The 24,414-nt window shown below is 43.6% G+C and overlaps 3 protein-coding genes across 8 annotated transcripts in view; 1 reads left to right on the top strand and 2 right to left on the bottom strand.

Moving 5' to 3' along the window:
- The first annotated feature begins 136 nt into the window (after nt 1-136).
- On the top strand, nt 137-4,402 carry C5H10orf88 (chromosome 5 C10orf88 homolog). Of its 2 annotated transcripts, none has more exons than XM_048945120.1 (6): nt 137-290; nt 408-605; nt 1,359-1,431; nt 1,996-2,202; nt 2,782-3,245; nt 3,860-4,402. In XM_048945120.1, the coding sequence occupies exons 1-6, from the start codon at nt 154-156 to the stop codon at nt 4,086-4,088; spliced, it is 1,308 nt and encodes a 435-aa protein (XP_048801077.1). In that variant the 5' UTR covers nt 137-153; the 3' UTR covers nt 4,089-4,402. The 2 variants fall into 2 exon arrangements, with proteins under 2 accessions (XP_048801077.1, XP_048801076.1); XM_048945119.1 differs by having other exon boundaries at nt 2,779-3,245.
- Nucleotides 2,817-14,064, bottom strand: CUZD1 (CUB and zona pellucida like domains 1). 5 transcript variants are annotated; one of them, XM_048945107.1, is made up of 10 exons: nt 13,903-14,037; nt 11,573-11,705; nt 11,137-11,351; nt 10,196-10,346; nt 9,416-9,636; nt 8,390-8,562; nt 7,388-7,773; nt 6,775-7,043; nt 4,964-5,974; nt 2,817-2,929 (listed from the first exon to the last, which is right to left on the bottom strand). In XM_048945107.1, the coding sequence occupies exons 1-9, from the start codon at nt 13,922-13,924 to the stop codon at nt 5,808-5,810; spliced, it is 1,737 nt and encodes a 578-aa protein (XP_048801064.1). In that variant the 5' UTR covers nt 13,925-14,037; the 3' UTR covers nt 2,817-2,929; nt 4,964-5,807. The 5 variants fall into 5 exon arrangements, with proteins under 5 accessions (XP_048801064.1, XP_048801062.1, XP_048801063.1 ...); XM_048945105.1 differs by lacking the exon at nt 13,903-14,037 and adding an exon at nt 13,140-13,887; XM_048945106.1 differs by lacking the exon at nt 13,903-14,037 and adding an exon at nt 13,140-13,887 and having other exon boundaries at nt 10,196-10,343.
- A 1,002-nt stretch (nt 14,065-15,066) lies between these two features.
- Nucleotides 15,067-24,414, bottom strand: part of DMBT1 (deleted in malignant brain tumors 1) — a 60,973-nt gene continuing 51,625 nt past the window's right edge. Inside the window, exons 19-31 of the mRNA XM_048945889.1 lie at nt 23,350-23,673; nt 22,599-22,640; nt 22,147-22,458; nt 21,665-21,697; nt 21,202-21,234; nt 21,021-21,056; nt 20,847-20,888; nt 20,330-20,362; nt 20,000-20,074; nt 19,304-19,333; nt 18,737-18,912; nt 17,462-17,847; nt 15,067-16,473 (exon numbers count right to left, since the gene is read on the bottom strand). Of these exons, the coding sequence (XP_048801846.1) occupies nt 16,233-16,473; nt 17,462-17,847; nt 18,737-18,912; nt 19,304-19,333; nt 20,000-20,074; nt 20,330-20,362; nt 20,847-20,888; nt 21,021-21,056; nt 21,202-21,234; nt 21,665-21,697; nt 22,147-22,458; nt 22,599-22,640; nt 23,350-23,673 (1,763 nt within the window). The 3' untranslated portion in view covers nt 15,067-16,232. The remainder of the gene's footprint in view (nt 16,474-17,461; nt 17,848-18,736; nt 18,913-19,303; nt 19,334-19,999; nt 20,075-20,329; nt 20,363-20,846; nt 20,889-21,020; nt 21,057-21,201; nt 21,235-21,664; nt 21,698-22,146; nt 22,459-22,598; nt 22,641-23,349; nt 23,674-24,414) is intronic.

The raw sequence follows: 24,414 nt of genomic DNA, 5'->3' as shown, positions 1-24,414 counted from the left end.
GTACAGTTGCACTGGATGACCTTTAAGGTCTCCAACTTGAGCGATTTCATGATTCTTAACTCCCGCAGCACTGAGCCCTCAGCGCCGCCCCGCGCATGCGCGCAGCCCCGCCCCGCGCAGCCGCTCTGAGGCCGGCAGGCTCCGCGCGCGGTGATGGCGAGCGGCGGCGCGCCCTGCCCTGCGCCTGCCCCGCCCGGCGTGACCGTGGGCTGCTCGTGGTCCTGCGCGCCACCGGGCGGCCTGGACCGGGCGCTGTGCCTGCGGCGCGGGGCGAGCCACGATGAGGCGAGGTGAGGGAGGAGGAGGGGAAGGGGGGCCTCCCGTCAGCTCCTCGCGAGGGGCGGCGGAGGGCCGGGGTGGGGAGCCGGCGTGGCGGGGTAACGCGGCTGTGGCGCTTCCCTCCTCAGCGGCGAGGCCGTGGCGCTGGAGCGGCGGGCGGGCGGCGGGGACGCGGCGTGCGTGCTGCAGCTGGAGTGCCGGGCGGGCGCCGAGCGGGTGGCGGCAGTCGGCGTGGTGAGCGAGGCCCGGCACATGGAGGTGTACGTGGGCGAGGAGTACTGCGGAACCGGGCGGGGGGTGAGCGCCGGAATCCTGCAGCCACCGGGGTGAGTGAGCGGCTGGGGAGCGGCGCGCTGCGGGCTGTCCATCGGGAACCTGAGCCGGGAGCGGGCTGGTCGTAGAACCACGGAGTCACTCGGGCTGGAAGAGACCTTAGAGATCATCGAGCGCTACTACAGCCTAACCGTACCACCCTAACAACCGTCTGCTAAATCACTGAGCACCACATCCAAACGGTTTTTAAACGCATCCAGGGATGGTGACACAACCACCTCCCTGTGCAGCCCATTCCAGTGTTTAACAACCCTTCCTGTAAAGAAGTTTTTCCTGATATCCAACCTCAAATAACCCTGGTGCAGCTTGAAGCCATTTCCCTTCGTCCTGTCACCAGTGAGAAGAGACCAACCCTGCTCTGCTGTAAGCACCTTTCAGATATTGGAAGACAGCAGTAAGGTCTCCTCTCAACCTCCTTTTCCCCAGAGTGAACAGCCCCAGTCCCTCCTGTCCCTCCTCACAGGCCATATTCTCCAAGCCCTTCACCAGCCTTGTTGCCCAACTTTGGACCTGCTCCAGCACCTCCATGTCCTTTCTGTACTGAGGTGCCTGTTAAGCCATTGTGTGGCACATCTGCTTAATTAGCTAAATGAAAACATCCAACTCAGAGCCTCAGGGGCAGTGTGAGTGATACATCCAACCCCCAGAGCTGCACTGACCTGTAGTGTGCCCACACATGGAATATCAATGTTAAAACTCCCTTGGAAATAGGTTGGGTGTCACAGATTTCTCCTTTTGTTTTGCAGTGAAACTGAAACTGTGACTTTATACGAAAAGTATCTGAAATTGGAATGCCCAGCAACCTCTTGTAGGATTAAGGTAGGGAGCTTGGTGGAAACCTACAACTTCTCATTGTCTTTTTAATCATTTCATTGACTAAATTGCATCATCCTTCCTCAGATTACTGTTATTTCTGTACCATAATCACATAACCAATTAAGATCATTTGGTTGTTGTATATCTTAATAGTTCTTGTAGTTTTCTTTCCCAATTTTCTTTTCATGAAGTTGCATGTGAGGAAGTTGCTACCTCATAGAGAAAAGCCTTCATACATCAAACACATTATAGGCAATCTACAGTTACTATATAGTCAGAACTATGAGCCCCACTGTAGATGTGTACATTGGTAATAGGAGCCCTGTGATGCAGATAAATAAGCTTAGGAAAATCTATACAGCTATTGCTGAATTTAAGTACTGAGAAGAGTATTGATTGATTTTTCAATCCTGCAAGCACCTTCTGTTCAGTCAGAATTCTTCTAAAAGTAACAACCAGAAAGAAATCAACTTCCCAACATATTCATACAAAGAAAATGTTGAATTGTGTTGTTTTTTTTTTTTTTTCTCTTCCTAACCAAAATACCTTTTTTCCTTCTTGCATTAGCTGCTCTCCATTGGTGAGAAACAAAGGGTACTCATCAGTAAAATAATTGTACAACTGAATACAGTTTCAGCAAAACTAGCAACTGATTTTCCTTCACTAGGATCAAGCATAGATCTAGACAGAGTGCAAACTATAATGGAATCTATGGGATCTAAGTTGTCTCCAGGTGCTCAGCAACTCATGGACATGGTCCGGTATCAGCAGAAAGTAAGTGACTGTGCTGCTCCATAAACATCAATAATGCTGTTCTGTGACTTGGCCTTCTGTGACAGTTAAGCATGTTCTGAACTGATTAGGTGGAAAAAGTTTTGGTTGTTTTTAACCTAGCCTTCCTGGCTTATCTGTTGCTAGCCTGAAATGCATGCAATGGATTAAGAACATGTGCTCAAGGAGTCACGTGAAGATCAGAGTTAAGCATGTTGTATCACTGTCGTCATTTTCAGCTTCACTGTTGCCCTTTTGTCCACGTCACTTGTCACTTCTTGTGGTTTCTTAGGTGATGGACACGTTTCTTGTTGTTTTTGGGGTGTAAGTAGATGGATTAGTTTGTCTTAATTGTTATTAAAAGCATGTCATGAAGTAATGAACACGTAGCACATGCAAGGAAAGTTTTTCTATGCTTTTCCTTATGAATATAATTCACAACTACTTATAAAGTCATTATACCACACTAGTAGAATGCTGTAATCCCTTGGAATTAAATATATAGCACAGGTGCTGTTCCAGTATCACTTTCAGTATGTTTAAGTACTTAATATTTAAACACATCTTTTTTCTTACCAGCAGAACAGTTTACCTCTTGGAGACAAACTTAGTTGGATGTTTGGGAAGAGCTCAGACTTTGGAAACGAGCATCCAGTGGATGGATTTCACGGTGCAGCCATTCAGACATCACTGCATCAGTCAGTCAGTGAATCTTCATCTGTCAGAAATCCTGCAACAAGTGAGACAGGATGTGAAAACATAAATCCTGATCTGAAAGCACAGCTTCCTGAAGGAAGGGATACTTCTAACTCTACAGAACTTAATACACAGCAGAATACAGTTGACCTCAGAAATGATTTTAAAGCTATGGGATCTTTGCTTATGCAGGAGCAAACAGACAGAATCCAGAATGTAGCAGCTCCACAGATGCTTCTTCCTTTTCTTCAGAACTTATGTAGTCAAGTTAATCATCTTCGGCTAAAAGATAATGAGAAGCATCTTGATAAAAACGTGGCCACTAAAGAAGAAGGCATTCAAACTGTTGGGTAAGTTAACTTTGTGCTTGCTTAACTAGCAGCTTGTGTGTATTAGCAAGTTTAAATGAGAACACGAGCATTTTATTCTCACTGTTTGTACCAACAGTGCAGCTAGTTTGATAGATACCCGAAGAACAACAGGAGAAACTGTGAGCTGCAGGAGCATTGCCTAGGAAGCAGAGTTCTAATAAAGCCTGGACATCTCTAGGTCCTGGGACAGTACTGTATTTTTAAAGAATACCACGTAAAAATAAAGAATTGTGTACTGTGTGTGTAACTCTGGAAATGCTTTGCTAGGAGAGAATAAAGCCTGTCATGTGGGCAAAACTTGAGCTCTTGTGTATACTGTTGAGCTATATGGATTTCCTTATTTATAACTAGGTCTTCTAATGCATAATTGAGTCTTCAAAAAAAAAAATAGGAGGTGAATTTACATCCTCTGTTCATTATAAAATTTGCACACATAAAGTGTGACAGACAAGGTTTTTGCTTATGGTAAAAATCCCATCAAACCTTCATTGTCTTAAGAAATGAGATTTTACACTCCAGCATCCATATCACTGTCATGCTCCTTGTCATCAAGAAACAAGGTTATACTGACTGTTATCTTGCTCTTTTCACAGAGTAGAACAACAGCCTATTTGCTCCTATCTGGAGAAGATCATCTCCAAAAACATGGATCTGATGGAGAAAAAACTGACAGACTACATCGATCGCCAAATCCAGGCTCTGCAGGCGCACATAGATGATAGAATGGTTCTCTTAATGGACTTGCTTCAGAACTCAAAGCAAAACAAAATTTCACAAGCACACTATGACTCTAATGAGGGATTCTCTAATGGGGAGAGATAAACATACGTAGATATGGAACTCCAGTGCAAGTATTTTTAAGGGCAGTTACACTTTACAAAGCTTCATATTTATGGAGTTATAACCGCAGAGAACCTCAGTGTTGATGACTTGCATTTTGTTACTGTAATTCTCCACTGTTGTACACAGTTGTTAGTTTTATGAAAGATCGTAAGAATGAGTGGTTTTCCTAAATAAGAATTTTGTATGCCTTTTGTGGCTTATTTATTTAAGGAGCTTTGCTGAAAGCCACGTAAAACATGGCTTCCCAGTGTTGAAAAAAATGAAGTACACTAAATAAACTGAGTTACAGCATATCTCTTTATGTATGTGTAATTAATTCCCTTTGCTTCTGTCTTGCTTTATGACGTGTAGCATGTTCCCACTAGAATGAAACATGGTTTCTTTGTGGTTTTGGTTTATTTTAATGGGACTCCTGATGAAGCTGTTTATTTCTCCATTTGTAAAAGGAAGGGTAGCACCTGCACTGCTTAATTTAAGCTGTATAAGAATCAGGCACAGAGAGGGAGGAGTTGCAGCCTGGGCCCTTTGAAAGCCTTGCTGGCTCTGCAGGCACTCACATTAGGAGTGTAGGTTCTACAAATGATCCCTAAAACAAGACTGTTTTGCTCTCTTTTCTTCCTGAAGATATTGATCCCTGCAGGAACGATCCATGCAGGTCCTTTCCAAGGGGATCTCCTTGCCAGGTAGGATGTGCTGGGGTAGGATCTGCTACGTTTTGGCACTTAAAGAAGTAGTCTAATGCTGTAATAGGATGATAATAGCAGCATGGCAAAGTCTTTGTCTACAGCAAATGAAAATGAGCCCAAATTCAGCAGCCATGGATGCAGAAATGAAGGAAAAAAAAAGCTGCTTACCTTTAGAAGGCCTCATTTAGGCAGGGATCTCTGGCAGAAGATGCCCTCACCTCTACAGCCAGCCCTTAAATGAGGTCTGGGAAGGGGTGGACCCTGGCTCCAGCCCTTCTGGTCACTGAGCTGCATTGCATGCACCTGAGCTGCCCTGGGTTGGCCCTGCCTTCCACCAGGTGCTCCATCACTGCTTCAGGCCATGACTTAGCATTTCCACTAAAAGTAGCCTTATTGCTTTGTATTTACTGTAACTTGTTGGGATCTGATCTGTTGTCATTCAAAGAGGTAGAAATGTCACAAAGTCCATCCTTATTGAAAGGTCAATCTTTGTACTTCACTCTGCTTATTGCTCTTCAAAATCTGGGGTGCACCATTTAACTTTGATTGTATACGGACCTCCTACCTTGGACAGATATTGTTATATTCAGTGTCTTAGATGCTTTGAGCAAAAACTGGGGGCAGCAAATGTTGACAAGGGGCACATAGTAGACACGTATAAGAAAACTGATGTCTCTTGAAAACTATCAGCAACCTACAAAAGCCAATTGCAGAGGTGGGATAATTTGTGCAGAACAGCTATCTCATGGTTGTCCCTCTGTTTAACTCATGCTAAGTACAGTTTCAAAATGACTTGAAAACAGGGTGGGTTTTTTTTCCTTTTTTAATAAGGACCTAAATCATCTCCTACTTTAGATGTGTAACATTACATCAAAAAGATTGAAGCGTGTTTCCAAGCATTGTTGCATTGCAGGACTGTTAATTTGCTTCATTTTTCCCATTCTCCCCTCTTTGAGTGATAAACCTGAATAGAAATTTGTTACCAATTCACAACGTTGTAGAGCAGTTAATATCAACTTTGGATTTTTTGGTAGCTGTATCTCGATAGGCATTTATTGTGACATTTTAGTGCCACAGCTACCACAGTGATAATGTTTGAAATCAAAACCACAAATGAAAGAGCGTAGAAGCTGTCTTGTAGGTTTGGGGTTTCTTCAGCATCTGTCCTAGTGAGGGATTCTGTACAGAGAGAAAAGAAAGTGGAGTGTTTAAAGCGTTGGGCACCGCATCGTTTCGATAGCACTCAGTAAGCATTTTCTCAGGTATTTTTTTGAGATGTTGACCTGCACTGGTGCTGAAGGTTGTTGGATTGGGGCAGGAAATCTCAGCTGTCTTAAAGTTTTGTAGCTCTCATTTTAAAGCATTGTGCTGAGGATTTTTTTGCTCCATTGCCATTCGTTCCATTTTTTGTCCCAGCAGGCCATGCATACAGTGAGAGGATATTTACTCTAGCACTGTCTCTTATGTTCATCATCTGGCATAGCATTTCTGTAGCACTAATAAATAATCAAGTGAAAGCGAGTGGAAGGAGATTTCTCAAAGTTAGTTCTATGACAAGATACAAAGGTTATAACAAAGCCTGATCACGCCTGGGGGTGCGTTTGTTTTTTAAAGTGAGTTTATGACTTGGAGAAATAAGCTGAATTCCTTAAGGTTTACTTCATTAAAAAAAACCCACAATATTTGAAAGTCTGAAATCTCATTTCCTAACTCTTTACAAATACATAGTCAAGTCCTGCTCACGCTACTTTTGTAACTAGAAGTGCTTATTTTTTGGCTTTAAAGACTTGAATGCAAAAGCCCATTGGGCTTGCAGTTTGAAAAGTGCTTCTACATTCACACAAAAGGCAAAGTCGTTGAACCCATTGCTCTGATACCATGCTAGATCTCAACTGCTACAACTCACCTCGCTTGTGGAAGGAAGGTAATGGATTTACATAAAGGAAGAGCTTGGTTCTTAATTCATGTGCCCTTCTTACCTAGATGCTCAGCAGCCCTGCGGTCTCGTTTCAGGCGGATAGGACCTACTACAGCCTTGGTTTTCCAAGTGAATGAGGAAGTGTCCCTCTTGTGCCTGGAGACACAGCCTTTGGTACAGCGAGAGTTCATGCTGTTGCTGTCACAAATTAAAACATCACACTGGAGATAAACTGATGGAGCTCTCCTCAGGAACCTGAAGGCATTAAAGCTGAATCTTCCATAGTGCTCCAGGGTTGGATATGTTACCACAGTGTCATCTTTGTTACAGCTGCAACAGAATTCAGAGAGCTGTTAAAGTGGACCACATCCAGTAGCCACTCTTGCCAGCTACTATTAGCTCTAACCCAGAGCATTTCACTAGGGCTATTATTTTTTTTTCCCCAGTATGTGGGCATACAACGATGTGCTTCCCCCCCACCTCCCAGTGCAATGGGGCACATGTTTTTCCTGGTTCCATTTATGTACTGCCTTTAACTTTCTATCAAATTTAGCTTCCAACCACGGCCTGCTAAAAACAGTTGGAGAAGAGACAAAGGTGAAAGGACTACAGCTGACATACAGTTTGTATTTTCTCATGTACTAGGAGACAATCAAAGTAATTTAAGGTCTTACCCACTTCTAATCAAGTCATATGTTATTGATCCAAAATCAGACTGTGGAGATGCTGTGCAGGTATCAATGAACACCAAAAGGTCTGGGTCAGTGGAATGAAGGCTGACTTGAACAAAAAGAGTTTGGTTCAAGTCTACATAATAGGGGGACTCAAGTACAGGGCTGGAGAATGAATCAGAATCATAGAATGACATGCTAATGTTGTATATTCCCACAGAGGTTGTGTTCTGGATTACATTGTTTTCTGTTACATAAATGACTTCTAGGGTTGAATTCTTTTCCATTATGCATTTTGCAACGATCTGGACGGTCTTTTTGCGGGTGATGATGTTGCCACTTTCAGAGAGAGTTATGATGTTGGTGTAAGTGATGCTCTGATCTTCCTCCTGTAGAAGAAATCGTGTGAAATGCTCAATTTTCATGACTGGAGAGGTGCAAATGTGTTGAAGTGTCCCAGCCGCACTTATCAGAGGCTCAAGATACCTTTGCAATAGGAGGTATGTTGCAATCAAAACAACCACATTCAGCCTTCTCACTCCTATTTGTGCCATGCATTTGCGCCATGAGTTGAGGAAAATAACAAAGCTACAGTTCAGTCACTCTTGTCTAAGCAATGCTGTTAACTAGCTCTTAGGAATCTTGCTGTCACAGGGCTTTTCTCTTTCCTCGTGACTTGTATCACTTGCAGAGAATGGAGCCACATACCAAACTGTGTTACTTCTGAATAACTGCATTGTGCAGGAATGAAATATAATACAAAAATGTTGGGAATTAATTTGTTTGGATTACCCTGGGTTTCCTTTGAAAGCCTCGTTGATCGTTAGGTGCTACCAGAGAAAAATACCTTTCATCTTCAAGACGGGAAATGTGTAATTGGGTGAGCAATGTGAAAGTAAATCTGCTGTTAATTCATTCTCATCCTATCCATAAACTGTTCTGATGAGTCCCTGTCATTCCCAAGCTAGTGTTGGCTTGTACACGTCCTTTTTTCCCCCTCTTTACCTCCTTAGTTGTTTCACAGCTGTTTAAAGGAAAGGAAAAGATCACTTGGTCTGTTGTAACTGGCCTGCAGGATGGGTCATTGAGCTGTAGGTGAGTTTCATTATAGCCAATGGAGTCCAGGTAAGCCTTGCTCAGAACAATTGTCATTCTGTCTGAAGAGCATGTAAGGGATGCTGCCATTGAGAGAGAAATTAAAAAAAATAGATTACCACAAAGTGTGCTGCAGTTAGTTCTCACCTGGTCCAGCTCAAGTCCTGCCCTTGAATCCGTTGCATGGTTCTCACTTTGTCAGAACCTGACCCTGAAATGGCTTACGCACATCTGAGGTCACTTAGAATTTCATGCTCAGCTCCCAGAATTTGCTAGGCAAGTGAAATCATGTAAAACTCATGCTGAAAATTTAATTTTAAGCACAGTAACATAATGAATTGCAGCATTTATAAAAGGGAAAAGGAAGCAAAGTGCTACTGCAGAATGGGGGAGAGGAAACAGATTTCTGGCAGACATCAAAGTTTTAGAGGCTGCCCTTTCTACCTTGGTTAATGAGAACATGGGTATGCAAACAACCGATAAGGAACCAATAAGGAAAATTTCCCAGCTCGGGGTAAAGGAAATTGCAACATTCAACCCCCATTTTATCAACTGCTGTGGACCATTTTCTGAATATCTTGGGAAACAAAAACATATAGTGAGTCAAAAAAAGCTTATCTTTAGATCTCTGGAAGGGCAACATTTCCTATTGTGTCCCAAAGAAGGAGAAAAATCATGTTTTCTGTGGAGATGTCCAGAAGGAGGACCAGAAAGACTGAAAAACATACTTTGTTTTGAAGATAGATCAGGGAATAACTTATAGTCTATCGGAGAAACTAATGTGGGTATTTTGTACTTTAAAAAAGTTAATGACTGCCACAATAAAGGCTGAAATCCTCAGGATCAACTGCCAGATCTTTTTGACTTCTATCATGGAGGGGAAGATTCGTATGTGAAAATGAGAAGCAAATTCTCACTGATAGCAAATACACTTACTGTCGGGCTCTGGGAGACTTGGCAGAATGCTGGTATATTGAGCAGAAAACCCTCTGTAGGAGTTGGCATAGTCTGTAGACAGCACGACTGTCATGACATTTGAAGAAGATTCAAACGTGGGCCGAGAAACACCGCATACTTTTCCAATTAGGCCAGTGTTAGTGGTGAGGCCGTCATAGACTGCCAGAAAATCAAACTGGCAGTTCTGATCTAGTTCCAGGCTATAAACAGAAAAACATAATTATTGTACTGGGAAGTCTGAAAACTCCCTCCGTCTTGAGGCTTTTCTCCACGCATAATGTCAATCCATGCTGCCATCCCACTGATACAGGGGATCAACCTTGATAAAAAGCAGTGAGAGCCAGGATGACCCACAAATGCTGTTTTAAAACATGACCTTTATGTAGCAAAAGACTTAAAACTGTTGAATTTAAATTCAGATCAACCACAATAGCTTATGGAGAGTCACCTCTTCTTGCTTGCCTGTCTTGCTGCCTGACTCTGCAACAGCTAAGAGGTAGCACATAGGGATTTGGAACATGTTGTGATTACCTGAACATAAAAGTCAGCAAATCACATTTGTTTTCAAGGTGTATAGATATTCTTACATGTCTTAGATAATATTATAGATATTACATATTATACACATGTTACATAATATATTACATATTATAGATAAGCTTACAAATACTTTTGCTTGCTGTATTTGAAGTAATGCTTCTGAACACAATGAAAGAAGAGTAATGGTGTGTAGTAAGCGTGTAGTAAATATCTACTCACAACAAATCCTGAAATTCTAAGCTTATCTTCGAGTTTTCTGTAGTCTGTATGTGCCAGACACAATAGGTAAACTCAGGATAAGCTGCTGGGTAGTTGGGGCTGGTAAATGTCCCACTGGGACCAGTCAAGTTTCCCCCACAGTTTTCAACTGCTGAAAGGAAGAGCAGACACAGCGGTTAACACAATGGTGTATGTGTAATGAGCCATAAAAAATACATTCTAAAGGTACAGCAGGGTTGCTTTTCTAGGATTCCATTCCTGTAGAAACGAATAAAGGCACTAAAGATAACATTTCTATAAATTTGGGGGAATTTCAGGTCAGGTGGCAGCTCATAATTCATTATAAAATGGAGCCTGTTAGCATATGTGCATCAAGGCGCCGTGTAAAGGAAACTGAAACGGCTGTAGATGAGTTGACTTTGGTACTGTGGACAACTGAATTGAATTCACTTTGGGGGTAAGTTAGTGCTTTGAAAAATGAATACTGAGAAGACTGCACCAACCAAAAGAAACCGTGAATGACTTGGTTAGAGAAATCTTGGTCATGGTCTGCATGGAAGTGCAAGGTCTTCATGTTTGACTGATAGGCAAAGGCAGAATAAAATCAAGACAGCGGAAAACTCAAAAAGAAAACACAGGCTGTAAACACAGGGTGTGTTTTTCCAGTAGCAGAGTTAATTAAACACTGGAGCAGTGTAAGCAAGGATGTGACAAGTTCTCTCTCCAGTTGAAGCTTTCAGGTGTTGGGTACCATGCCACTCAGATCAACAGGAACAAAGGAACTGATCGAGAGCTAGGGCTGGTTATTATTATTTTTCCTTCAGAATAAGAATATATTGAACAAATGCAGAGAACTTACTGGATGAAACTTTGCCTTATAAGCTCTCCTTCAGTGGTACAGCTTAAATGGTGTTTAATGACTGCATTAAGTTCCGGCTTACCTGTTTCTGGTGAGAAGAAGTAATAGAAGACAAAGAAGTTTCGTGTGAAATCCACAGAGTTTGTTGTAATGAGAAAAGTCAGACTGTTTGAAGATGACTGGAACACTGGGACGGCGTCAGTGTTGTTACATACTTGTCCAAGAAGAGGTGAATTAGGCGAGGCACCATCATAGACTTCAATATTTTCTGTTTCACAGCTTGAGGAAGGATTGAATCTATTTAAAAAAACAAACACAAACAGAACAGATAAATATCCAGGTTCCTTGGGGTATACAAACTCAGTAAGCATTTTACTGAAGCAAATACAGATAAATATTTGGAGGTTACAATGTCTTGAGATGAAATTAAGATATTCAGCCTGATACATTTCAATATTTTTCTGTGCTCTGTTTTGATGGAACAAAATGCTACCGGAACAGCTGGAGGAGATACTTACTTAAAATACGAGAAGATGAGCCTAATTGTTTGATTATCACTCCTCTGAATGTGCCAGACACAGTTTGCATTTGAATTGAGGTCAATCTTTAATGCTTTGTTGGAGTCTGAGAGCGAAGCACCGCATCGAGGATCTGTTGGGGAACAGCAGGACAGCAACCAGCTCAGCCTTGCAACAAGGTCTTGCCCTGCACTGTGCAAACTCTGGGACAGTCCACTGTAGAGCAGGCAAGCAAAGCATTGTACCATTTTGATTTTTCATTTCTACTGTAGTAGCCAATGAAACTTGAAGAATCAAACAGGAAAAGAGTATTAGAAAATATTTTTTTTCTCCTCACTTTCACGAATAGCAGAGAAAATGGAGCTAGGGAAACACATGCAGGTGAAGCCAAAGGCAAAACTGGAAATTCCAGATGACATAGGACACCTTGGCAGCTCTCATTGGCAAGGTTGGTGGTTACAAGCACCTCAAGCCCTGTCTTCCCCCTATGCTCTTCTCCTGAGGATCTTTGGATCTAGTTCTGGGTTTCAGCCTTTACATGAAAGCACCTGGGGACCCACACCCAGGGAATCAAAAGAGCTCTTCAGATGTGAGCTTCTGAAGGACCGTGTGTATGATTGGTGCTGCTCACAGGTCTGGTTCTCCATCTCTAAAAGGAGGCAGCTAAAGAGGGGAAGCTTCAAAAAGTGGCAGTGAAGGTGAGCAAAGGTTTAGAGAAACTTCTGGACAAGAAAGAAATGAATAAACAGCTTAAAGCAACGTAGGACAGAAAAGAGGAGCCATAGGTGAGGTGGTGAGGTGGTGAGGTGGTCTCTTCCTCTATAAAAATTCAGTGGCCCAAAAAAAACACAACCCACTAAGCTGTGATTTCGAAGCGAAAAACCCAGCTTTTGCATGTGGATTTTTGCTGTGGATTGATGTGAATTTTAAAATTAAACATCAAAACAGCTTAAACCTCTGAGAAAAAATGTCTTTGGTAACTATCGAACACTAAGAGCAATTCCTCTTCTGGTCAGGACAGCTTAAAGCAGCAGGAAGCATTTCCTATACAGCGTCTACAGTCCCAGATGAAGAGGTTGGAATTACTGCTGAACTCCAGAGGGGAAAGAAAGGTTTAGGGACAAACCTTTGTGTCACATAGGAAACCTCTGAGCTGTAAGAGCATTACAAGGTCTGCTCTGCCTGACTTGGTACCAATACTTCATCCCACAGCCACCACAGTGCCCAAAACTGTTTCAAAAAGCAATGCTTTCCAAGTCACTTCAGCCATTAGTTCAATACAATATCAATTTATACAAGCATGTTTCCATTCTGGAGCAAAATCTCTTCAAAATTGAGTTCTTCAGTTAAAAATTTGACATAACTACTCATATATTGCCATTTTTTGTTGTTGCTGTTGTTATTACAGTCTTTAGCAGTTACTAACATCTGAGTGTGCCAATATTTCGCAGCAGTATGCTAAAATAAGATGCACTGGGACGTACATTTGACATTTTTTTCTTCAGTTGCCTAATAAATAGTTCAAGAGATAATTAAATTCCACAATAAAGAATGTTACTTTCCATACCCATGAATTCCATCGAGTTGTCTTCAGCAAAAGCCAGAGCAGCTAAGAGGGGCAGCAGGAGGAGCTGTCTGAGCACCCGCATTTTGATGGCAGCTGGGGTTAGCAGCTGAGGGTTTTCTGCCTTTTATACCTCCTGCTATTTCCTAATCATCTCGTACGGTGTGGTATCCCAGAGCTCTATCTTAATATCTCCGTTGCTTTTTCTTTTTAACTGATACAAATGGGAAAGTCAACAGATGTGCCCTTTTTTCTTCCTCACATGTGCTGCGTAGAAGTTGTTTAACTGTGCTTTCATCAGCTCCGCGTGGTTTCAAAACATGTTCTTCTGTTGGTTCGTTGAGCATCTGTTCAGGTGTGCTGATGTTAGTCTGACATGGACAGCAATGTGCTGAGTGGGACAGACAGCCACGTCCAGCCTTTGATCAGAGATAGCTCCGTTGTTCCCACCTTCCTTTTGGCACATATCCCTGTAGGCTGCCCTGGGCAAATCAGCGTGTCCTTACTGGAGATTTCTCAGCTTGTAAAATATCATAACAGAGTTGTTCTGAGTAGTAATTTCCTGTTGCTGAAGCATTGGTGGCTGGACAAGGCCAGGTTAATGCCAGCCATGGATTTAACTGAACAGAATTAATTGCACTACAGACGCTTTGTGAGTAAAACTTGGTTTCAGAGTAAAAGCTCCAAGAGCCCCAATTAGAATCATAGGTTCATTAAGGTTGGAAAAGCCCTCTAAGATACTCAAGCCCAACCCATGCCCACTGACCGTCTCTCACATCCATCTCCATGGCTCTTGTGCAGTTTGTCTTTCCTGAAGGACTGAAGCTCTTTGAAGTGGAGCATTTCCTACTGCAGCAGCAAATAGCAGAGTTTAAAGCTTCCACAGGCTGTGATGCTGACAGTGCCACAGATGGCCTTTTTGTTTGGCATATGCCCAGCAGGGCAGACTGGGAGCCTTGCTGGGGGAATCTTTCCAATGTGAAGAGGTTCAGCTGTGCAAACAGGTGTTCTTTCATGTTCCCTAGCAAAGGCAAACTGCAGAGCAGACCTCCTTGAAACACATCCAGGTGCTTCTCATTTATAACCGTTTCTTTTTCGAATAAAACAAAATTCCTTTCTTTTGTATGCAAATATTGAAATATTGCATCTGCAATTATGCTTCCATTCTAGTCTCAGAGCATAACCTTCCTTAAAACAGTCCTCCCCGTGATTTTTAACTGTCTTTAAGGATTCTGAATGTAGCTCTCTTCCTCAGGACAAGATATTTGTACTGACTTTAAATGTGGAATGGAATCACAGAATCATTAAGGTTTGAAAAGACCACTAAGATCATGTATGCAACCATCAACCCATCACCACCATCATCCCATATACAAGAGGTATGGAATACGTTTCATATTTGAACCTTTTGATTCCAGAAACACCGAATTAACATTTATCCTTTATAGCCTTTCATTTCTTGAACCCACACACATATTTGCAAGCAATTTTCAGCTGCTAACACCCACTTTATGTGCATTTAAAACATGAACTGGTGTACAAAACTCAGCCCTGGTCAGTGCTGCGTCCAGGAGCACTAGGAATAAAACCCTCTGTGGCTGTTATGTGCTGGTACCTACAGGCTGGTAGGCAAATTCTTGGGAGTTTCTTATGTATGGGGAAATCCTGTCCTGCATTTGCTCTAAAGGATCTGGAGCCCCGAGCCTGGTGCCAAGTCTGAGTTCTCAAACTTTTACAAATTCTGCACGTTAAGCCCACGTTCAGATGGTGCAGTGTGCTCACGGATCAGGCAGAGCTGAAATATTAATGACCTTCTGTGAGTTCCCTCTTCCATCTCCAAAGAAAATGGCTGGGAGGTCTTCAGGAAAGTCCTCTAAAATGGGAACAGGATGACTGTATGGAAGGTATTTTAAAATAGCTGATCCTTAGAACAAATTAGTGTGCATTTTGGAAAACAGGAACAAGAATTCAGCTGCAGTGGATCTGTTATTTAAAGGCACTTTTCCTCACTGCCTGTGGCTGGGAGTGCAATAGCAGAGAAAATGTGACTTCAAGCACTTTAAATCATTACCTGTGAGAAGCAGAACAGCAGGGTTACCAGCACAGTGGAGTTCTATGTGAATGAAGTGCAATTAGGAAATACTCCAGCTCAGGACTGAAATCTCAGCCATTTTCCTACCAGGCATTACAGTCCCTCTGGCTTAGGATTGGCATTAAGTGGAGCAGCCCTGGGCAGAGCCACCGCAACAGGGACCTGGTCAGATCAGATCTAAGCATCACACAGAGCATCTCATTATGAGTTTGAGCAATTTGCAGATATTCACTGCATGGAAACTGAATACTGGCCTTCAAGATGCTTTTCTCATCCCAACAAAGCTCACCATGTTACTAAAGTTTAATAAATCTCTTTCCTGTAGAGTTCTGTGGCGACTTTCAAGACACTTTTCTCTATTACAAACTGAAAGTTACTCTTCTCCCTGTTTTCACTATGTCATTCCAATAGGGCAATTTAACATACTGAGTTAAACACATTCCTGGCTCAAAGTAATACAGTTGGAACAGATATTGAAAGTAAAGGGATGAAACAAATACGTATATCATGAAGAAAATATATATATTTTTTTCAGGTCTAATCTCCAGCAATAAAAACTGACATGGAAAATGGGAATAGGTCATAGGTATCGGAGAGATTACAGCTCTGGGCATGGACAATATTTCCCCAAAAACTGTTGGGCTCCTATTTAAAATAATTGCTCAGACATTATTGGTTACAAGGGGTTCCTATTCTTGAGCTTGTAAAGCAACACCACTGCTTTACAAGGCAGGTTAGTAATTCTTGAATACTAAATATTTGAGTTATGCAGTACAAGAGAGGGAAACAGTCTTGGTGGGGAAGAACAAAAAGCTGATCCATTACAGTTTATCACTGAGTTTTTACTAAAGTTTAGGCTTTTACAGATCTGGAATATAGATCCAAAAGTTTGAAATTAAGGAACACAATACAGTTAAGATTAAAATACGAGCAGGTGTGCAACCTACTGATCACATTTATAAGTGATCAGCGTAATATTAGAATTAGAAGAAGTGTTATTGGGGCTACTGTAGTCTGGAGATAACGATAATGACATTTCCACTGCCATCTCCTGTGCTTCTTTTGCCTCTGGCTATGCAGCCCTGGTAGCAGCGGGAGGAATAATCGTATCTGTTGCACACTGCCATCTTGCACTGTAGGTAAACGGATGAGTATCTGCTGATAAAACTGGGGGCTCTGAATCGGAACTGGACAATCCTGCTGTCTGGTGAAAAGTAGCTCCTATAGGTTGGGTCTCTGACACACCTGAGGTAAGATAGAAGGGAAAAGGATAATAGTTATCACACAGAAATTGTGACGTGGTTTTTGTGTCATTTGTTTCGTTATTTACCAGCAATTTTCTTTCTATTTATCTGTGAGATTCATCACAACTTATAGTCCTGAACTCCCGAACACAGATGCAGTAATACAGAAGTTATATGGGTAGGATGGTATATGTAATGAAACATACATAACTACCACACATATATGTAAATATATGAAAGTAAAGCATCTGTTGGAATTCCAAGTATATGAGAAAGGGCTATTGTGTAGCCCTGCTATCTTCACTTCACCCTTTGGCTTTATAAAAAGTACACAGAAACAAATCCATATCCCAAATCAAACAAAGACACTTAAATGAGTGTCAATTAGTTCATTCTTGCTTTTTTTTTTTTTTTTTTCCCCTAATAAGATGTGTGAAATGCTTTCTGAAGATTTGTACTGATTTCTCTCCCCTAGCAGAATGCAGTGGTGAATTCAATGGTGAATTTAGCATACTACAACAGCTTAAGAAGATGTGCTTGTGGTGTTAGCTAGTTCATGTAACATCCGGCTGCTTCTTACTAATGGATAACTCAAATGTTTCATAGAATCATAGAATGACCTGGGTTGAAAAGGATCTCAAAAATCACGTAGTTCCAACCCTTTCTATGTGCAGGGTCACCAACCAGCAGCCCAGGCTGCCCAGAGCCACATCCAGCCTGGCCTTGATTGCCTGCAGGGATGGGGCATCCACAGCCTCCTTGGGCAACCTGTGCCAGTGCCTCACCACCCTCTGGATAAAAAACTTCCTCCTAATATCCAACCTAAACCACCCATCTCAGTTTAAAACCATTCCTGTTTGTCCTGATACGTTACATATTAATATGTTACAGGACCATGGCTTTTTGGCGTGTCTATTTATTATTTCCCATATTGCCTCAACCACACACAAGGAATAGCTTTGAAATGGCTGCTGAGATATTTTCCTTACCCGTTTCGTATGATATCAGATGCCACAGTCACAAAGTCGTGGGGATTTGGAGAGACCACGCAGGTGTCTGCAAACAGCATCACGTTTGGCTGTGTGCTGTACAGGGTAGCACGAACAAACAAATCCCGGCTCGGCATTACATAGTATGGTGCTTCCTTCACTACATTGGAGAAGGATGGTGAGTCATAAAAGGCAAACTTGACCACAAATTGCCTAGATGGAGTTTCCTGGTACGCAGGCCGTATGACGCTGGGTATTGTTTGGGCACCAGCATCGTCGTATATTTTGCAGGCAAAGTTTAGCAGAGGATTTCTATTTCTGCTGTAGGAGTTGCTAGAAATGGATCCTTCCACTGTGTTGGAGTAAGTGATGGCTCCACGTGATATCTGTTGAAACATAAGTAGGTTAAGAGCTGCAGAGGAATGCTGAAAACATTTCCTAAATGCTCCTGGAACTGGGGGCACAGGCAGAGGAGAAGCATAGCCAAGGCCACCATGGCCTTGCTACCCAACACCATGGCCTTGCTGCCTGGCCTCAGAGCTGCAGGGCTGTGAGAAGGTGTGCAGCACAGTGCCAGGTGAGATAAGGGCTAACATGGGTCAGCTGGAGAGATGGCTCATTTGAGATCATTAGTAGCTCATGGACTTGAGAGGGAAAACAGGTATAAACAGAGGTATAAAATCCTAAAGGAAAAAAAAGAAAACCACAACATGGAAAACAACAAGGAGCCAGCAGGGAATGGCAGCTGAGCACAACAAACATGCTCCAAGGAGCCATGGGGAAAGAACCTTCTCCTGAATGGTACCTTGCCAGCAAAGACCCTCTGGGAGTCTCAGTGGTGTGGTGAGCATGCAAACACCCAGCCAGTTAACTTGTGCTGCATGTTGTATTCACCAAAGTGTAGGTTTGCTTTATATAACTAACCTCTTCCAAACCCACTAGCAGAGTCTTTGTGCACAGCTACATGTGAGAACAAGGTGACCTGAAGAGCAAGTGTCACAAAAGGGAAGGGGAAAAAAAGATGAGGAAGGTTCCTAATAATCTGTATAGCTTAGAGTCAAGAACTTCAAGAAGCATAATTTTGTTGTAGTCTTATTATAGTGTTCATCAATGCTTTGTTAACATAACGCTGTTGATATTTGTGCTCCACCTCAACTCCTCCAGGTCACGTGGCTGCATCCTCACATAACAAGCATTAGAAATGCTCGAGAGCTTCTCTCACAGATAATTTGGACTCTGTCTTGGCACACAATAGTTTCAGCCCGAGGTTCTCACCAGCCTCTGTGTGCCACAGCCATCGTATGGTATGCGGAACATGACGTGGTAGCTGCTGATCACAGGCTTGCACCTGGGGTCCCTCAGGTGGATGTCACTTGCAAGGTACCCTCGGGAGTTGATGTAGGATCTCCTGATGATTGCCCGCATGTAAGTAGGCAGACAAGCAAGGGTTGCTGGAGGAGAGGAAGTTTGTTAATAAAACATGTTTTACTGCACAGCGTAATGCAGCATGTGTTAAATACCATTACGAATGCAAATGCGGGCTTTGCTGGCAATAACAGCTGGCTGCAATAACCCCTGAGCTGTTTCTTTGGTGATGAGATCCCTCTGGAGTGCGCTGGCACACCTGGCTGACAGCCTGGCAATCTGCTGGCAGATGTTTCAGATGTGCTATGCCCATAAACGTAGCAGACATAGGCCAGCCTGTCCCTCAGCGCTACACTGGTGCTGAGCAGACATCCTCTGCCGTATACTTCCAGCCTCCTCCAACTCACATCTTGCCCAGCACAGGAGGGACTGGGGAAGAAATGTAATCAAAAAGAAGAAGAAAGGAAAAGAACTTACCTTGACTTGTAGGTACTGGCTTTGGAGAAGCTTTTAATGGGAACAAAAAAAGCAAAACAAAAAAACAACAGAATAAGTGAGAGCGAATGATAAAAATATGTGCTTGTGTGTGATCAGCTTACACAATGATAATCATCTGAATGCAGTCTGACTAGAAAAGGTAGAATCAACTGATCTGAGGAATGGAATTGTCAAAAGGTTTGCATTAAGAGAAGTGTACAGACTGGAATGATGGCATAATGCTAGCACTAAAGGGACAAGATTTAATTCTGCTTATTCCTTTGTGTAGTCAGATGACTCCATGCTCAAATGCATGTGCTGGAAGGTCAGCTCCCTGTATGTTGCCAGCACAAGTACAGATGTTTCTCTGGTGTGGCTGGAGTGTCAATGTGTAGCTAATAGGGCCAGACTTTAAAAGAAGACATTATTCTGCCTTCAAGAATTTGAGGTGTGATATTTGCAATGTATGAACAGAACTTGAACTTCAAGTTTTTTCAACAGTTAAATCCTGTCACAGGGAACTTTAAGGTTCAAACCAAATACCATTGGAAATATCAGAAATTCACAGTGACCTCAACTTGGGAAGGTGCTGACTCCCAGAACAGAGTAAAATGGGGAGCTGTGTCAACGTGTCATCGGATCACAACACTGCGGGCTGACCAAGTGCTTAAACCACAATAACACTGCATTACTTACAAGTGCTGATTTCTGTGCTTTGAGGAGTTGAAGAGACTGGTAGAGTTGAGGAGATCAATGGAGTTGTTGAGGCTCCTATTGTGAGAAGAGAAAATATGGAAGTAAACATGGTCTGAATCTTAAATACGTTCATCCCTCATATGATGAGTGTGTACCCCACACAAATTAGGCCAAGGATTCCTAGTGGCTTTTCTTGCCTGGGGAACTTCCCTGGGCTCTGAGCTCTGTTCATGAGCATCAGGTTTTGTTTTTTTTTCCTTGAGGGAATCAGCAGTTTTGTGCTAAGCTTAAACATGACTCCAATTGCAGTAAGTATCAAGCAACACATACCTGGTGCTTCAGACATGGTGCTGCCTGCAGGAGCTGGTGGGACATGAGAGAGAACACAAAAGTTAGAGGCTTCCCAGAGCAGGACAGGTGTAATGCATGTGCAGGGCAGGAGAGCCCCAGGCTCACACTCACACACTGACTGCACAGCCCCAGGAGATGAAGCCATGCTCAGCCCTATGCTGGTGCTGCTGGGATCTGCTGTAATGAGGGAGCATCCCCAACTCCAGAGCTGTGCCATGGCTTGGATGCTGGGCGATACAGAGATCCCAGTACTGTCTGTGGTGTGGGGTTGCCCTAGGAGCCATGTGGTCCAGTGCTAACCCCAGGTTATACTGGTCCTGTACCAGCACCAGCCCACATTCCTCCCTGGCTAGGTGTGGGAGCCAAGAGAGAGGTCACTGGGATCACCTCTGGGAATGAATGGCTGCATCCATGAGATTACATGCACTGGGAGCCAGCCAGTGCCTGGTCACAGCTTGGGCAGAGATCTGAGGGTGTAACGCTGAGCATCACTTACAGCTGGTAGTGGCTGCTGGTCCAGGAGTGGGAGAGGTGGTTACTGTGAGAAGCAAAATAATGAAACAAATTATTGTCCACAGCAAAGCAAGGACTGCTGATGTTGAGGAAATTAGTGGTTTTGTGGCAAACTTAAGCACCACACCAAATACAGTAAGTGTAAAGTGATGCATACCTGGTGCTTCAGACGTGGTGCTGCCTGCAGGGGTTGCTGGACATGGGAGAGAACACAAGTGTGGATCAGGAGCTGCCCAGGGCAGGACAGGCAGGATGTACCCACAGTGAGTGTGCACAGCCCCTAGGGATGCTTCTGCATCCTGAGCAAATCCATAAGGTCTGTGAGCAGAAATAAGTACCTGAAGTTTCAGCTGTGGTGGATTCAGTTGGGGCTGCCAGAAAGAAAGCAAAAGCCAAGCATTAGCAGTCTTTATCATGTGAGCAAAGCAAAACCTATCCAACCAAAGCCAAACTGACATTAAACTGCAATTAAGACCAATATAATCAGACCCTCATTTCAGCTCCATTGTAGCAATTGCCTTCACCTGTGCTCCCAGGGCTGACCAGATCCTTTCCCCAGGTGCCCAGTCAGTGGCTCAGGCCATGAGTCAACAGTCCCATACACCATGCCCACTAATCATGACCCTAATGCATGCCTATTCATCTGAGCGCTGTGATTTTTTGGAGCTAACAATATGTTCAGGGCTGTCACCTCCCAGAATGTAAATAGCACTACTGAAATCAAGGGGAATCAGCACTCCATGATGGGAGAAATAATATTTGACTACATCTGAGGTGACTGAGTGGTGAAGTGCTCCATACCTGTTGTTCCAGGAGTGGTAAGATCCACAGGCCCTGTGGGCAGAGAAAATAAACACCATCAAAAAAATGAAAGCCAGATCATTGGTTATAAAGAGAGATAAACAGAAGCACAGCCTGGTATCCCCTAGACCATGACCTAGGAGATGTTATCTGATGCCCTGGAGCAGCCAATGCCACCCTACTGAGGATGTCTATCAGCAGGGGATGTTGATGCAGGTGCTGGGGAGAACAGCAATTCCATCCCAGCTCTTCACCCAGACTGCAATAGGAATTGCTGCTGGCAGCAGAGCAGCACCACCTCTGCATTGTATGCTGAGGTGAACAAGATCCTGGATAATATGCCAACCAGCACTGCTTTTAAATACAATAACCTAGGTGCAGCTTGAGGTCAGTCAGGAAGAAAGCATTTTGCTCTGTCATTTGCTAAAGCCTCCAGGCAGGCGTGGCTCTTTCACACTAAATAAAATGTAGAAGAGGAGTACCTGTGCAGATAACACCAGCATCTTCCTTGTGCAAACAGTCATGCGTTCCCAGCTCCCTGTGAGAGCACTGCTCCAGGAAGGACTCATCCCCTGTGCATTTCACATCATCCATGAGGATATCTCCCGTGCCTTCCCCAAAAAAGGCACTTTTTTTGGCTGAGACGGCATCTCCGCAGCTCAGCTCCCTGCACACAACCCTGGCACTGTTTATGTCCCAGTCATCATCGCAGATGGTTCCCCAGCTGCCGTTGTAGAAGACTTCCAGGCGCCCTGAGCACTCGTTGTCTCCATTCACCAGCCTCAGAGACAGCTCTTGGAAAAACAGAAGGAAACACGTGGTTGCCCAGCAGCCTCAGCAATGGGCAGATGTGTTTACCAAAGAGGAAAAACCAAGTTGCTATGTAAAATATCAGATGTGAAAACTTTGCAAGACCTGCCTATGGAGAACTCACCAGCTGGGACAGGCTCAGTTGGGACTGGGGGAGTAACAGGCTCTGGAAAAGGAAACAGAAAAGTGAACTTGTGGTCTTGCTACAGCGGATGGTTAATGACATTCTTCAGTTCCTATGTCAGGTAAAGAAAAGCAGTAGTGACATAACCCATTAATCTCCGGGAGCATGGACACAAAGAGGAGAAGGCTCATTTCAGCCATTTCACCTCAGTCATTTTGGGTTCAGCAGATCTCTGGCACTGCAGGGCGAGGGGAAGGTGAGCTCGAGATAGCAAGAGAAACATATTTGAAACTGCCTCCTTTCTGCTTTGTCTGAGTACGGCCAGAATTCAGGCATTTGCACAACCTGGGCTCCAGCTCTGCCAGAGGGAGGTGGGGTAGGACTGCCAAGGCTGACTGCTCCAGCAGTGTTAAATAGGCAGTGCCTTAGTATCTCTCTTGGAAAGTCCAGCAGACATATGGCCATCCTCTTGCCAGGAAATGAACAGTGCATGTTGGCAAACGGTTCTTTTGGAGTGATTTTGAAGTAAATTCTCTACCTTTTCTTCCTATTTATTCCCTTTGCTTCTTCCAAGTGTCACCTTCCTACATTCCCGTGTTCCAGTCAGAATACAAAATTGCTGGAAAACTGGGAACTGATTTGCAAGAATTCTAAAGGAAGTTACTGTTAAACACAAGAAGAGGACGTTTTAATTACAACTGGTCATAGTTCACAACTGATGTGAAATCAGCACTGACATGTGCTCACCTACCTGCGCAAATGACGCCGGCGTCTTCCTTTGGCTGACAGTTATGCACACCTATCCCTCGGTGAGAGCAGTCCCACAGGCTGTCCTCATCCCCTCTGCACTGCACCTCATCCAGGAGGATGTTCCCGGAGCCCTGGCCGAACTGTGCTTCAGGCACTGCCAACATAGGCTCCCCACAGCCCAGCTGCCGGCACACCACCTCAGCAGCTCCCATATCCCAAGCATCATCACAGACTGTTCCCCAGCTGCCGTTGTAATAGAGCTCCACACGGCCTGAGCACCTGCTGTCACCATCTGCAAGGCGCAGGGACAGGGCTGGAACATCTGCTGGGGAGAAAGAACACCACAGTCAGTGACCCAAGGCAGTGCTAGAGACTGTCTGCATCATTGGGATGACGGGGACCGGTAGCCTGCGGTGTGGTTGGATATGAGAAAGCATCCTCCTCTGAATTTACGTGCTGTTTTAGGATTGATATTATGAAGTCTTGAAGCCATCTTTCCAATGGTTGATCATGCAGCACCCAACGGGCACAGACATAGTCCTCTTCCATGACACACTGATGCAGGGAAAACGATCCTCATCCCTACAGGGTTCTTACCATTTCTTTACCTTCTTTCTCATCTATATGGTAGCGTTGTCTAAAGGATGAACACAAGCACCCAGAACCAACCTTTCCCTGGGACACCTTGCAATCTAAGGAATATGGGTTTTTTTCTTCTTTAAATAATACCTGATTGGTCTTCTTTTCACTCTGGCATAACAGATGGTTGGCACAGCATCATTTCCCCAGAATAGTAGCACAGCTATTTCTACAGATCAGGCTCATTTCTGAGAGCTGGGTACTTATGGAATAATCCACACATTTATCTCACTTTCAGAGGGAAAGGCTTTTAGAGATCTGAAGTTCCAAATTAGTTTTATGGGTCTGGAGTGTATTTTTCTTTCAGAGAAAGAAATCAGAGACTCTGCCGACAACATAATTGAGTTCTTCTGAGTTTGTTGCCATCATAAACTGTACCAAGTATACACACCTGTCTTACTCCTTGGTAGGTCTGTGATTACAAGGT

Source organism: Lagopus muta, chromosome 5, assembly GCF_023343835.1.
Source record: "Lagopus muta isolate bLagMut1 chromosome 5, bLagMut1 primary, whole genome shotgun sequence".
NCBI lineage: Eukaryota > Metazoa > Chordata > Aves > Galliformes > Phasianidae > Lagopus > Lagopus muta.
Note: the sequence above shows the minus strand (reverse complement) of the source record. Positions and strands in the feature narration are given on the sequence as shown.

What these genes read in the sequence shown, in the direction of transcription:
- C5H10orf88 (XM_048945119.1), top strand. Translation starts at nt 154, where the DNA reads ATGGCGAGCGGCGGCGCGCCCTGCCCTGCGCCTGCCCCGCCCGGCGTG. An exon ending in CAACCTCTTGTAGGATTAAG is followed by an intron (nt 1,432 to 1,995) that starts GTAGGGAGCTTG and finishes TTCTTGCATTAG; the next exon opens with CTGCTCTCCATTGGTGAGAA. An exon ending in TGGTCCGGTATCAGCAGAAA is followed by an intron (nt 2,203 to 2,778) that starts GTAAGTGACTGT and finishes TTTTCTTACCAG; the next exon opens with CAGAACAGTTTACCTCTTGG.
- CUZD1 (XM_048945104.1), bottom strand. Translation starts at nt 11,820, where the DNA reads ATGGTACAATGCTTTGCTTGCCTGCTCTACAGTGGACTGTCCCAGAGT. An exon ending in AAGTCTCCCAGAGCCCGACA is followed by an intron (nt 8,563 to 9,415) that starts GTAAGTGTATTT and finishes TCTCAATGGCAG; the next exon opens with CATCCCTTACATGCTCTTCA. An exon ending in GCTGTGAAACAACTAAGGAG is followed by an intron (nt 7,774 to 8,389) that starts GTAAAGAGGGGG and finishes TTTCTTCTACAG; the next exon opens with GAGGAAGATCAGAGCATCAC.